The 12,497-nt window shown below is 44.8% G+C and overlaps 1 protein-coding gene across 5 annotated transcripts in view; it reads right to left on the minus strand.

The window, feature by feature from the left end:
* Positions 1–12,497, minus strand: part of UNC5B (unc-5 netrin receptor B) — a 153,788-nt gene that overhangs the window by 26,077 nt on the left and 115,214 nt on the right. For all 5 annotated transcript variants that reach the window (XM_045025153.1, XM_045025154.1, XM_045025152.1 and 2 more), the window contains exons 3-4: positions 5,095–5,238; positions 1,370–1,473 (exon numbers count right to left, since the gene is read on the minus strand). In XM_045025153.1, the coding sequence (XP_044881088.1) occupies positions 1,370–1,473; positions 5,095–5,238 (248 nt within the window). The remainder of the gene's footprint in view (positions 1–1,369; positions 1,474–5,094; positions 5,239–12,497) is intronic.

Consider the following 12,497-nt stretch of genomic DNA (forward strand, 5'->3'; position numbering starts at 1 on the left):
TTAACTGGCACACTGCTGAGGTGTTAGCAAGGCATTGCAAGGGACAATGGGGAAGATGCAAGTGCTGTGGGCTGACCGGAGTTTGAGGGAGGCTGCGTCCCCAAATATGACTTGGAAATAGCTTGTGCTGTTTTATTAATGGATCACGATGGTGAATGTAGCAGGCTGGCTAGCAATTATTCACCTTCATGATCAGGCCTCACTGAAGCCACAGCTGTGTCCAGCTGAGGGAGGCAGGGAGGGCAGGTGGGAGGGGTTGGTTACCAGTAAATTCCCATAGCCTCTGATTAAAGATAAACAAAAACCACAGCAGTAAAGGGGGCAGGGCAGTAAAGTCTATAACAGAAAGCTGCGTCTTTCTGTTATAGAAAGCACTTGCCCATGGATAAAACATGATTTTGAGTGTTCTCCCATTCCTGAAATGGGATTCACTCTCCTTCCCTTAAATGAACTGTTCAGAGTAGGCAGAAGGGGGGACGTGCTGGTCCGCTATTGCCAGAGTGGCATGTTCCTGCTGAGAAACTTCACATTCTTTCATCAAAATCAAACAGAAAGCTGCGTCAGCTAAAACTGGCAAAATACAAGCTATGCCAGGAGCCTTGTAAAAGCTATTCCAGCATCCGCCTCCAGCAGGTGGAAAGATATTTCCAGCAGTTACAGGTGCTCTCAGAAACAAACCAGCAGCTCCCGCAAATGTAAGAGGGTGGAGTCTCTCCAGACTAACACCCACCAGGACAGCCATAAACAGAGACTGCAGGTGGGAGAGGAAATGTGCTTAGCATTCCTTCCTTCCCACTGGACTGCAGGAGTGTTTTCATGAGTCAGCCTGCATGGAGAGGAAGGGGGGAGGGGCTGGCAGCTGGGCAGTGAAATGGTGTCGCTCCTGCTGGGGCAGGGAAGTTGGCTTTATTGGGCCAGTCTAGCCCATTACATCTCTGAGGGGCTACAGCCAACCAAGGGCAGACAGCGTTCCCTAGGGTTTTCTGCCAAGGGAGGGCAGCTCTAGTCATCTGTGGATCCCTCTGCTGATCTGACCATACCCCATCTCCTGCCAGTGCTGCCCATTTTGGGGATGCTGCTGCTCGACTGAAGGCCCCCAGTGGACTGGAGATGGCGCAGCCTCCCCTGTCGTAATCCCTTGCTAGGAAGAGGATTTTGCGCTGCTGAGGGTTGTCTACCAGGGTCAGTGTCAATGGAAAATCTGGTCTATTTGGGCAAAGATAACTGTTCTAAAATGTATGAGCACTCAGGTGAGTAGAGTTTTTCCCGTGTGAGTAAAATATGTCCCCAGCGTGCTGGCATCTTCTACCTGGTGTGGCCCCTCAGGCCAGCTCTGCTGTTGAGAGGTGTGAGAGAGAGCACGGCTTACCTCTGCTGTTGGCACCCCCTCCGGGGGGCGGCACTGCAGTAACACCTCATGTTCCAGTGGAACCTCTTTCCCTAGAGGCTCCTGGTCAAAGTTCTTCCTCAGGTCTGGGAAAGAAAAATGAGCCCCAAGTGTTATCAGCCAGTGACAGGAATGGAGCAACCCACAAAACCTTGAGGGTACCGTATATGGACAGAGGAGCCTGCAGTGAGATAAAATCTATCAGGAGTTTATTGTAACATAGCCTGCTGACCAGCCCACGCAGAATTCCCAGGGATTTCCTGTCTACCACCTCCACCCTTCTTTCCTGGTAACACTACTACCTGCCCCACCCACCCAGCTGGGCCCTTTGCACCCCAGTTTATCCTTGCCAGTGTGAGAACTGTTGTTTCCCAGGTGCTTGCTTGTCTTCTGGATGGAATCATATTCCAGCAGAAAGAGGCCAAGTCTGCCAAAGGATGTCTCAGAACAAGAGCTGACATCCACTTGCCCATGGATAAAACATGATTTTGAGTGTTCTCCCATTCCTGAAATGGGATTCACTCTCCTTCCCTTAAATGAACTGTTCAGAGTAGGCAGAAGGGGGGACGTGCTGGTCCGCTATTGCCAGAGTGGCATGTTCCTGCTGAGAAACTTCACATTCTTTCATCAAAATCAATCCAAAATGAAGTCTTGTGTTTCTGAAAAGGGACCACTGAAGTACAGGCTTGCTGCTTTGCTGTCAGGGCCGGCTCCAGGGTTTTTGCCGCCCCAAGTAACAGGAAAAAAAAAAAAAAGCTGTGATTGCAATCGGCTGCAGCTCCACCACGCTGCTTTCTTCTTCGGCGGCAATTTGGTGGCAGGTCCTTCGCTTCGAGAGGGACTGAGGAACCCACCGCCGAATTGTCGCCGCAGAGCCTGACGTGCCGCCCCTTCCCCTTGGCCACCCCAAGCACCTGCTTGCTGAGCTAGTGCCTGGAGCTGGCCCTGTTTGCTGCACTAGTGAAAGAGGGACTGAGCATCTGGCAGTGCATGTTGGAGCAGCTGAATTCACAGGGGTGATGTACCATTCTGAGCTGGAACTCATGCTGTCTATTAGGCAGCACTATGCATTTCAAGGAAATCCATGGGCCAGATTCTCAAAAGAGCTCAGCCCCCAAAAGCTCCGTCTGAGCACCTAAATGAGCCACAACATTTTCAGAAGGGTGCTGCTTCCAGTTAGGTCCCTAAATGAAGTGGTCAGATTTTCAAAAGGCCCCATCTCCCAGTAACTCCCAGGACCTGGGCACTTTTGAAAATCTGGCACTGTGCCTTTGTCAGATGTAAATTGCATTTATTTTATTCTAAGTGAATTATACATAAATATTGTGTGTGTTAACATTTGGAATTACAGAATATGCAATGACATAGTAGGTCAGATAGGATCTAATAAGAAAGTGGTCATATATTACAGTGATATGTACTATAAGTAGCATGCTATCCATGGGCCAAATTCTACCATCATTACAGTAAGCAGCACCTTACTTCAGGAATAATCCCACTGAAGCCATTGGCACCAGTTGCATAGTAAGGAATCACTCATTGTGAATATAAGGACAGCAGAACTGGGCCTTATGTATATAGAACACATATGTCCTTACTCATGATCATATGGGATGTTAAAAGAAAGAGGAGAAGCAGTCCAATCCACCACCACGTGAAGGCATGCTGTACATTCGTGGGCTAAACTCAGCAGAGAAAAAGGAGCAGCTGATACTAGTCCTACCCTTCCTCACTAGATGGCGCTGCAATCCATAGGAATTGCTTCCAACAAGCATTGCTCCAACTCGAGCTCAGTGTGATTGGTCACCAACTTTTTTTGTGATCCCCATTCCCCCTACACACACACTCTTTTATGGGGTGTGTAACATGCGCAGGCTGACTGCCACAGGGCTACTTCGGGAAACGCAGAGGTCCATTAGCAAATGTCACCGAGCTGGGAACCATTTTGGAAAGGAGACAAGAGAAAGCTTTTCATGTAGCCTCAAAGCAGGCAAGCTAAAAAAAAAAAAAAGTGCTGTGTGTTCCTAAGAAACAGACAGCTTTTTTTCCTAGCTGTGGCCTTACTGTCAACTGAGAGCAGGAAGCATCACTTAGTGTCAAAACTGCCTTGAAGGCTGAGAACATTGCAGTTGCTGCAGCAGGGGAAAAGCAACTGCTACAGATAAAACAGCCTAACAGTTTCCACCCTAAATAGCCCTGCTTTCAGTCCCTCTGAGGCACTGAGGTGCACACACAGCTAACGCAGCTGCCTCGTGGAAAGGTACAAAGGGGCTACTGTAGCCTTTGTAAGGTGTGCAAGAGGGAGGCCCACTAAGACTGGTCTAAACTTAAAACTTGCGTCGACATCTCTATGGCACTCAGCGGGTGAGATAGCCACATCCTCGAGCGGCGCAGTTATGCTGACCTAACCTGTAGCGTAGCTGCGGCTAGGTCAGTGGAAGAATTCTTCCCCCAACCTAGCTACCAGCGCGCGAAAAGGTGGTGTGCCTACTATAGCGACGGAAAACCCCTTCCATTGGTGTAGGCTGTGTCTACATTATGGGGCTATGCTGGCAGATGTACGGTGCTATCCAGGGCTTTGGAGCGGAGCCCAGAGCTGGAGTGTGGAGCAGCTCTGGAGCAGTGGAGCTGCAGGTTTTTGCCTGGAGCTGGAGCACAGCTCCAAAGCCCTGGCTATAACTATGCCATTATAGTTTTCATAGTGTAGATATGGTCTAAGATGCACCTAGGAGCTCTGCAGAAGGGGAAGGTGCATATTGCCTTGCTCAGCTGTGTAGCATATGGGGAAGGGGGCAACCTCGTGCAAGCTGTACACAGTGCAACTGTAACATATTCTTAAAGTAGGTTTCCATATGGACTCTCAATATTCAGCATGATGCTTCTATAGGGAAGCATCTTTAATCACAGAACAACTTCTCTATTGGCAGAACTGAAATTTCCACACTGCAATGCACTGTTTCCCCAGCTCTCCCCTTGTCAAGAGAATCACCTCTTACATCCTTTGGGTGGCAGAATAGCCCAGTAGTAGAGTCCTCCCACCCAAGAAGGCATGAGCTATTCACTTGGTAAAGGAAACAACACAGGAGGACAAGCCGGGATGTAGGATTTAAAGTTGCTGAATCAGGCAAATCACCTCTGTGGCTGAGGTGCTAACTTGTCAGGTTGCTAAAAATAATGAAGCACCATGTAAGTGCTGAGCATGTTGAAAGTGCTATACAAACATTAACTAGTTAATTACCACAACACCTTAGTGAGACAGGTAAGTTTATCCCCATTTACAGGTGCGAACACTGAGGTACAGAGAGGGTACATGACTTACCCAAGGTCACACCTGGAGTCAATGCTAGAGCTGAGAACAGTTCTCAGTAGTTCCCAGCCCTAATCCTGTAACCACTAGACGGCACTGACCCTATCCACTAAGTCCAGCAGGGTGGTGTAATGGGAGAATGGGGCTCTGCCACACTGAGTGAACCCCACTGGCTCATTAAATGGGAGCATCTACCTCAGTGGTTATCCTGGGTAAGCTTACTTATGGTGGCAGGCAGTGGGAAAGGAGGAGTCATGGAACTATATTGGGAGGAAAATCCCCACTAGGGCAGATGAAAAGGATTTCCTAGGCACGGTGTGGGGACAGGCTGGCAAGAAGGAGCACGTGACAGAGATAGAGACAGGGGCTGCGATGAATGATAAGTGTGCATGACACCTACATGCTATCCGGACGTAGGCCCTTCGGCTTTTCGTGGTCCCAGCAGAGCTCCATGCCACACACTGACACCAGTAATCTTCTAAACCAAAGAGCTCCTCCACCTGCTGCCGCGATACCTCGATCTGGACCTCACGCACCAGCATCCCTGGAAGGAGAGACAACAAAAGAGAGGGTTAAGGAGGCCAGAATGCTGAACCCTTATGAAATAAGCTGCATATGGAAGTATACTGTGTGTGCGCATGTGTGTACTCATGACTGACTGAAGGGGAGGAAAATGATGGTCCTGCAGCTCGAAAAAGGAACTTGAGAGAGGGATGGATTTGATGAGACACACAACCCCTTCTTCATGAGGCAGTCATCTCCTCTCTTCCTCTGCAACCACTTCTCTTGCCCCATCTTCTTTTTAAGGGCTTGACCCAGACTCTGATCCACGCCAGGATCCCCTCCACCCACACACAGTGTTTTAAAGATGACATCATGTTTCTGGATATGCTGGTGGTTCTGCTGCATTGCCATTTAAGGGGAGTTAAAAAAAATCTCATCACAAAAACAAGTAAGCTGAATATCCTGAGTTCTTACCACCACCATACCCTATTAAAACTGAAAGATTTAAAAACATTGCATTTGCTTTTTACCACTGATTCTTGCTTGTTTACTCTTTACATTTTGCCCAGGCGGGGCAATGAAAGTAAAGTACTCAATTTCACTTTTGTTTCTAACCAGGTTCTTGTCAGGTTCCCTTCCTGGGTTTTATGCACTACCACAATGCTGAAAAGTTTGGGTTCCAAAACAAGGCAGGGGAATGTTTAAATCCAAATAAAAATATTTTTCCATTGGATTTTTTTTTTTTAAATTTACACACATTTCTGTTGCGCTCACTTTAGGCCCCATTAAATCTTGTTTCTACATAGACTAAATGTTGTGTCAAAATCAGCCTGACAATGTCCTTTTAAAGTGCCTGTCTGCAGCTGACAAGGACCCTTGGACATATTAAAGCTCCGATGATGCACATGGTGCCATTGTACCCAGCAGAGAGGCCCTGAAGGCAAAAAATGGTTTGGAAATAAATCACGTGACTGCTCAGATTTGTGAGTGAAGTGAGGTGGCAAGAACAGTATGTCACCCCCTCACAGTCTGAGAGAGAGAGAAGTGGCCGCTGAGAGGAGATGAAAGAGGGAGGTGAGGACTCTGTCTCAAGCTGAGAAACGAAATCTAGCTGAATTGAACAGGGTCATGGCAAGTGGTCAAGTGGGTCAACTTCTGAGACTATTTCTGGTCACAGGAACATGTCTTAGCCAGCTGGACTGTGTTTAGTCATCCCAGGGTGTGATAACTTATATGAGGAGTCGCTGTCAGAACTCGGTCTTGTTTAAAATAAATCCCCAGTTACTATCTGTATAGACTAAGGAATCTGTTTTATTGCCCCAACAAACTGATACCTTAGCCTTTCTGGGTTTTTGTACAAACCTAGTCACATCTACATCACATTAAAAAATAAAGGAAAGGTGTTATTTTAGTAGGTGTCCGGAGAAACATATAGAACATTTTCGTCCTCAATCTATTGTTGAAGAAACAAAACAGGGAATGATTTCCTATTTTTCACAACATATTCCATACGTGTAGTATCCCTCTCTTAGGCCATGTCTACATTAGCAAGCTTACAGTGGCACAGCTGTACCAGTACCAGTACAGCTGTGACACTGTAAGATCACTCCTGTAGCCACTCTATGCCGATGGGAGAGAGCTCTCCTGTTGACATAATAAAACCACCTAAATGAGCAGCAGTAACTATGTCAGTGGGAGAGTGTCTCCTGCCGATATAGCACCATGCACACGAGTGCTTACACTGGCAAAACTTATGTCACTCAGGGCTTGGCTACACTTGAAAGTTGCAGTGCTGGGAGTTACAGCGCTGGTCGTGCAGCTGTGCAGGGCCAGCGCTGGTGTGTGGCCACATTTGCAGCATTTACAGCGCTGTTGGGAGTGCTGCATTATGGGCAGCTATCCCAGCATTCAAGTGGCAACAACGTGCTTTTTCAAAAGAGGGGGGTGGAGGGTGGTGTACTGTGACAGGGAGCGGGGAAGATAGAGAGAGTGGATTTTTGGAGCCAACACTGTGTGTTAGCTTCCCTGGATTGAAAAATCACAAAATGTTCGCTAACCCTTAGTCTTAATTGCAAGCAGCCTGCTTCCAACACTGTTTCTCTGTCAAGCAAACTGCTTGCCTCTCATTTGATCGTTCACAGCCAGGTACAGATAGCTCCTGTTTGCTGTTTGTTTGTTTTTTAGATAAGCAGTTCAACGGAGCTCCAATCGGAGTTCACAACAAAACAAAGAGAGGCTGCATAACAAACCAAAGAAAGTAATTTAGTTAAAAGCATTCTGGGATATCTCCTTATTCCCTGGAGGCCAATAAAAGCGCTGGTGTGTGTCCACACTTGATGAGCAGCGCTGGAGCAATCGCTACACCCCAACCTGGCCAGGTGTACAGCCAGCGCTGCAGCCAGGGAGTTGCAGCGCTGGATGTGCCTTGCAGGTGTGGACGGTTACTAATTGCAGCGCTGGAAAGCCTCTACCAGCGCTGCAACTTGCAAGTGTAGCCAAGCCCTCAGGGGTTGTTGGGTTGGGTTTTTTTCATATATCTGAGCGATATAAGTTTTGGCAACATAAGTGATAGTGTAGACTTGACTTTAGTATGAACTGAGGAATACGCTTTGTTCAAAATGTATAACTCTTTCCATTTCTTAATATATTTCTATTGCATTGACAGAACAAGATAGAAACCTGAAGGGTTGCCTAGCAGTCTAGCAAAGTCTGTGTAACTTAACAGATCATGTGCTAGTCTTGCTTTTTAAAGGCACAGACTTCAAAACCAAGTGCAGTTGTATATTTTGTTAATTAAAATTTTGGTTAAGTTATTTCCATCAATGCAATTAGAAATTATTTTATTTGTAATCACCTTTCTATAGAAAAAATGAGATACCTGAAACAAACAAAAAAGATTTCCCATGGGAAAAAAAGAAAGTTTAGGGAAGAAGGGGGGGGGGGGGAAGCCAAGATTTTCAGAATTGACTCATATTTTGGATGCCAAGATTCTTTACACACTTTAAAGGGATCTGATTTTCAGAGGGAGGTGCTCAGTGCTTTCTGAAAAATCAGCCCTTTACAGAATCTCAGGTGGGCACCCAAGGAATCAGATAGCCCCAAATCACTAGTCATTTGTGAAAATCTTGGCTGAATTGTTTAACCACATAAAGAGGGGTTATAGCTTTAAACTGCCATGTTAGAACATTAAACAATCAAGTTGAACAAGACAATTGGGACCAAGGCGAGTTTATGCATCTTAGCAGTGTCAAGTTAACACTCATATGTCTTGCTCCCCCATGGCCATTTAAATGGAGAGCCACTTTCTAGCATGGCTGCTAGTACAGATGTTACCTATTTTTCTGTCTGAATTATTATTCTCTGATTTGGCTTATTTTTATTTTTTCCACATAAAATATACTAAGACACACTACAACACTTATAAAGTATATTTACTGCAACAAAATTTGTCATAAAATTTATTATTCAACGCCCATATTTCTGATCTATAGCTAAGGACACTGTGTTAAGGGAATCAAACTTTAACATGTTAAGTTGAAATGGGCAATTTTGTGACCCCCTCCCCTTTCCAGTTGTTCTATCAATACATAGTGGACACCTGATATGCATACTGTTAGCAAAGTAGGCCATCTTGATTTTAGCTTCTTTTCTCAGGATGGCTGCTGGTCAGGTAAGCCAGCTGCCTATAGTTTTCTCACAGAGGTGCAGTATTGCCTCTAAATGAAAGTTGGATTCAGTTTTTCACCTATCGTTGCAATTCAACCTCAGTGAAGAACAAATGTTTCCTCCCCAAATTTACAGCACCTAATCTGTGAGTGAAGATTGAATTTTCTGGGGACTGTCAACTAAATCTGTTACTGCATTTATGAGTTAAAATGATAGGAAATGGGAGTTTTAAGAAATTTTTCCCCAACGTGAGAACATTTTCCAGACCCTTTTTGCTCATAAAGGAAAGTTTTTTATCCTTCAGAGTTTTCATATAGTTAAAACTCATTGCCAAATGCCTTCAAATATGCCTTTGAAGAAATTAGGTTCTAATTAAGCAAAGTTATTAGCAATGTTTCCCTATGTTTTCCATTATATCAAAAACACTCCCTTACTCAAAGTGGCCACTATTTCCCATGTTATGAACATTGAGATGTAACAATTTTATGAACACTACAGGTAACTAGTCAGTAGGAGGAAGTTATTGTATATAGGGGTTATTTGAATTTCCTGTGTAACAGATCGATCTAATTTACACTGGGGGAATTGGACTGTTTATTATATGTCCATAATCTCAAATGCATGAAGGCCACGTAATGGCTTCCCAGATAAGAATGCCTAAGCACATACTTGCAAGACAATGGGGCAAAGCGTTAACTTCACGATCCTGTCTCAACCAGCAAAGGGCTATAAAGAGTTAAAGTGACTTGATTCCTGCCAAGTGGGGGTGGGAGGGTAAGTTACCAGGGGCTATCCAGGGAGTTGTTAGAGAGCTCTGACAGGGCACAGGGCTGAAACTGAGAGGCTCTAGTCTAGAGAGGAGAAGTCTGCATGGAGTGAGTCCAACCAAGGTCCCCCTGTGGAAGATGGTTATATACCTGGTAAGCTTAAGACATGCGTATAGTCCATTATATCATTTTTAAGATATGTTTTCTCCAAAATGCTTTTGTTCTAAATAAGTATGTGGATTTAAGGAGGCTGTTTGGTCACCAGATACCACTGTCATTGCCCCGGAGGGAACAGAGCTGCAGGGTCTGGACAGAAGTCAAACTTGCTGAGGCAACTCACGGATGATGCGCAGGAGAATGCAACCCAGGGCCCAGTCAGTCAGAGTGGGAGAATGACAGAAATACAGGGGTGGACAGGACCTCGAGAGCTCTAGTCCAGCTCCCTGCGCTGATTCCATTCCCAGAGACGGGTGACTGCTACAGACCTGACATTTAGAGGGAGTGCGCTAAGAAAGACCGGGAGCAGTCAAAGGTGCAGTCTGCCCAGTAACTGTGGAAAGCTGCTCATGGCCTCAGAAAGGTGGCCACTACTTCAGCAACATGTGGGGAGTACCCGTTAAAAGCAGTCACCACGTGTCATTACTTCCGACAGGAGTGAAGCCACACACCTTTCTACAATGAAATCGCTCTTGGTGGGCTTTTTAGCTGCATTTTTCTCTCCAAGGTAACCACCCACCTTCTGAACTAAAGACTCTGCACATTTCCACTTGAGAAAATGAACCCCCTTTTTGAACTGCAGAGCACAGAAGAATCACTGGAGACAATCAGCTTCTCTATTTTCTGTGGTATGTAAAGTTCCAACTCTGAGCAAAGATCCATAATGGAATTATAAACCCCAGAAAGCACTGCCAGCTAGTTACAGATATAAAACACATAGTTACTACATAATTTGCTGCTCTAAATGTTGCCTACAGCTCCATGCACTGTTACCTTTATTAGAAGGTTTAGTTTGTTATCACTCCCTGGCTCATGTAAGGTGCCCATCTCCCTAGCTTCACTAAACTCCTTTGCATTTCCCCTTGGCTCCACCACCTCTGAATCACACCTGACATTTGGCTCCTTTAGCTGGTATGATAGTCACACAGCTGGGATTACAGCAGTACGCAGCAACTAGCCTCCTGGGAATGTAAAGCCTCTTGCCATCCTGAATTCATTTGATATTCATACTGGTAATTTAGATACTAATTAAATACATTTACCCATTTCATATGGACTTTTGCAGAAGTTCAACAGTGCAGCACACATTTCTTTAATGGACACTTTAATTATAGTTATACGTTCATTCTAGATAGAAAAACTGAACACCGCAAACAAGAACAAAAACTAACTGCTCAGGAATAAACATTTTTCCTTCCTACAATCACTCATCACTTATGATAGAACAACAATAACTCTACTTCATCCCCACACACCTTCTCCTGGTAATCCCCAGCTGGAGGAGATAGCTGCCCTGCAGGAATCCAGAAGGAGAGGGGTTAAACGAGATGTCTGACTTGCGATGTACCTCCCTTCAAACCAGCCACCCATCCCAAAATTGGCACAACTATCCTAATGTTTATGGGTCTGACCTGCAACTTCTAAACATGGCATGCAAGGTAAGTAAGGAATCTTGAGTGCATTTATTAGGAAATCTAGGCCCAGATTTTTAAAGGTATTCGCACATTCCTGCACTCAGCACTGTAATGCCTAAATGATTTAGGAGCCTAAATTCAATTTGCAAAAATGATTTACACCCTTAGGTATCCTAATCCCATTGCTTATCAATGGAATTTTGGCTCCTAAGTGCCTAAAATCACTTTTGAAAATGAGATTTAGGCTCCTAAATCAGTTAGGCATTACAATAGTGAGTGCAGCAATGCCTCAATACCTTTTAAAATCTGGGACATAGTGAATAAGGTGCGACTGGAAGGCGTATTCAAATTCACTAGAATGGAAAGTGACTGGGGAATCCTGTAGGAAGAGCGTAAGTAGGGAATAGCGGACTCCAAATCCTCAGGAAAAGAAAAATGCAAGTAACAGGAAAAGTGGCTTCATGAGGAACTGCTCAAATATCTCAGGTTTCAATAAACAGTCTTCCCTTTACAGAGCAGTTTTGGAAAGGGAACCAAGCAAGAACTCACAGAACGGAGTGACCTCCCAGTTAAAACTAGATGGTGATGATATGAGGATGATGGAACAGGAAAACATTGACACAATTAAGAAGCTCTTCATAACAGGCAGGTAAATGAATACTTATAAATGTGAACATGCACAAAGCAGCTGATCCAGATGTCATGTACCATTGACATTTGATTTTGAAAACTAATGGAAACCTTGGGAGGTACTGATTGCCTGGAGATAAGAAACTATAATGCTGATATTTTAAAAAAGCAAAGAAGAATGAGCCTGGTAATTACTATGCTGTTAGTAAAGTACTGGTAAAAATACTTGGGGGGGGGGGGGGGGGATATATCATTATCTTGGGGCTAGTGGGATCATGAACAATAGACATTGTTAATAGATTTTAAGGCCAGAAGGGACCATTATGGTCATCTAGTCTGATCCCCTGCACAACACAGGCCAAAGAACCCCAAACTATAACTTCTGCATCAACCCCGTAACTTCTGTTTGAGCTAGAGCATATCTTTCAAAGATATTCCGTCTTGATTTAAAGACTCTAAGTGATGAACAATTCACCACACCCATGGGCTTATACAGAGCCATAACTTATAAGAGAAACTTGATTGTTGTTTTTTTTTCAGGACACAGTTACAAAATTAGTGATGAAGAGAGGGGTAGATGTAAAATATTTAAATTTTAGCAAACC

This window comes from Mauremys mutica, chromosome 7, assembly GCF_020497125.1.
Source record: "Mauremys mutica isolate MM-2020 ecotype Southern chromosome 7, ASM2049712v1, whole genome shotgun sequence".
Classification (NCBI taxonomy): domain Eukaryota; kingdom Metazoa; phylum Chordata; order Testudines; family Geoemydidae; genus Mauremys; species Mauremys mutica.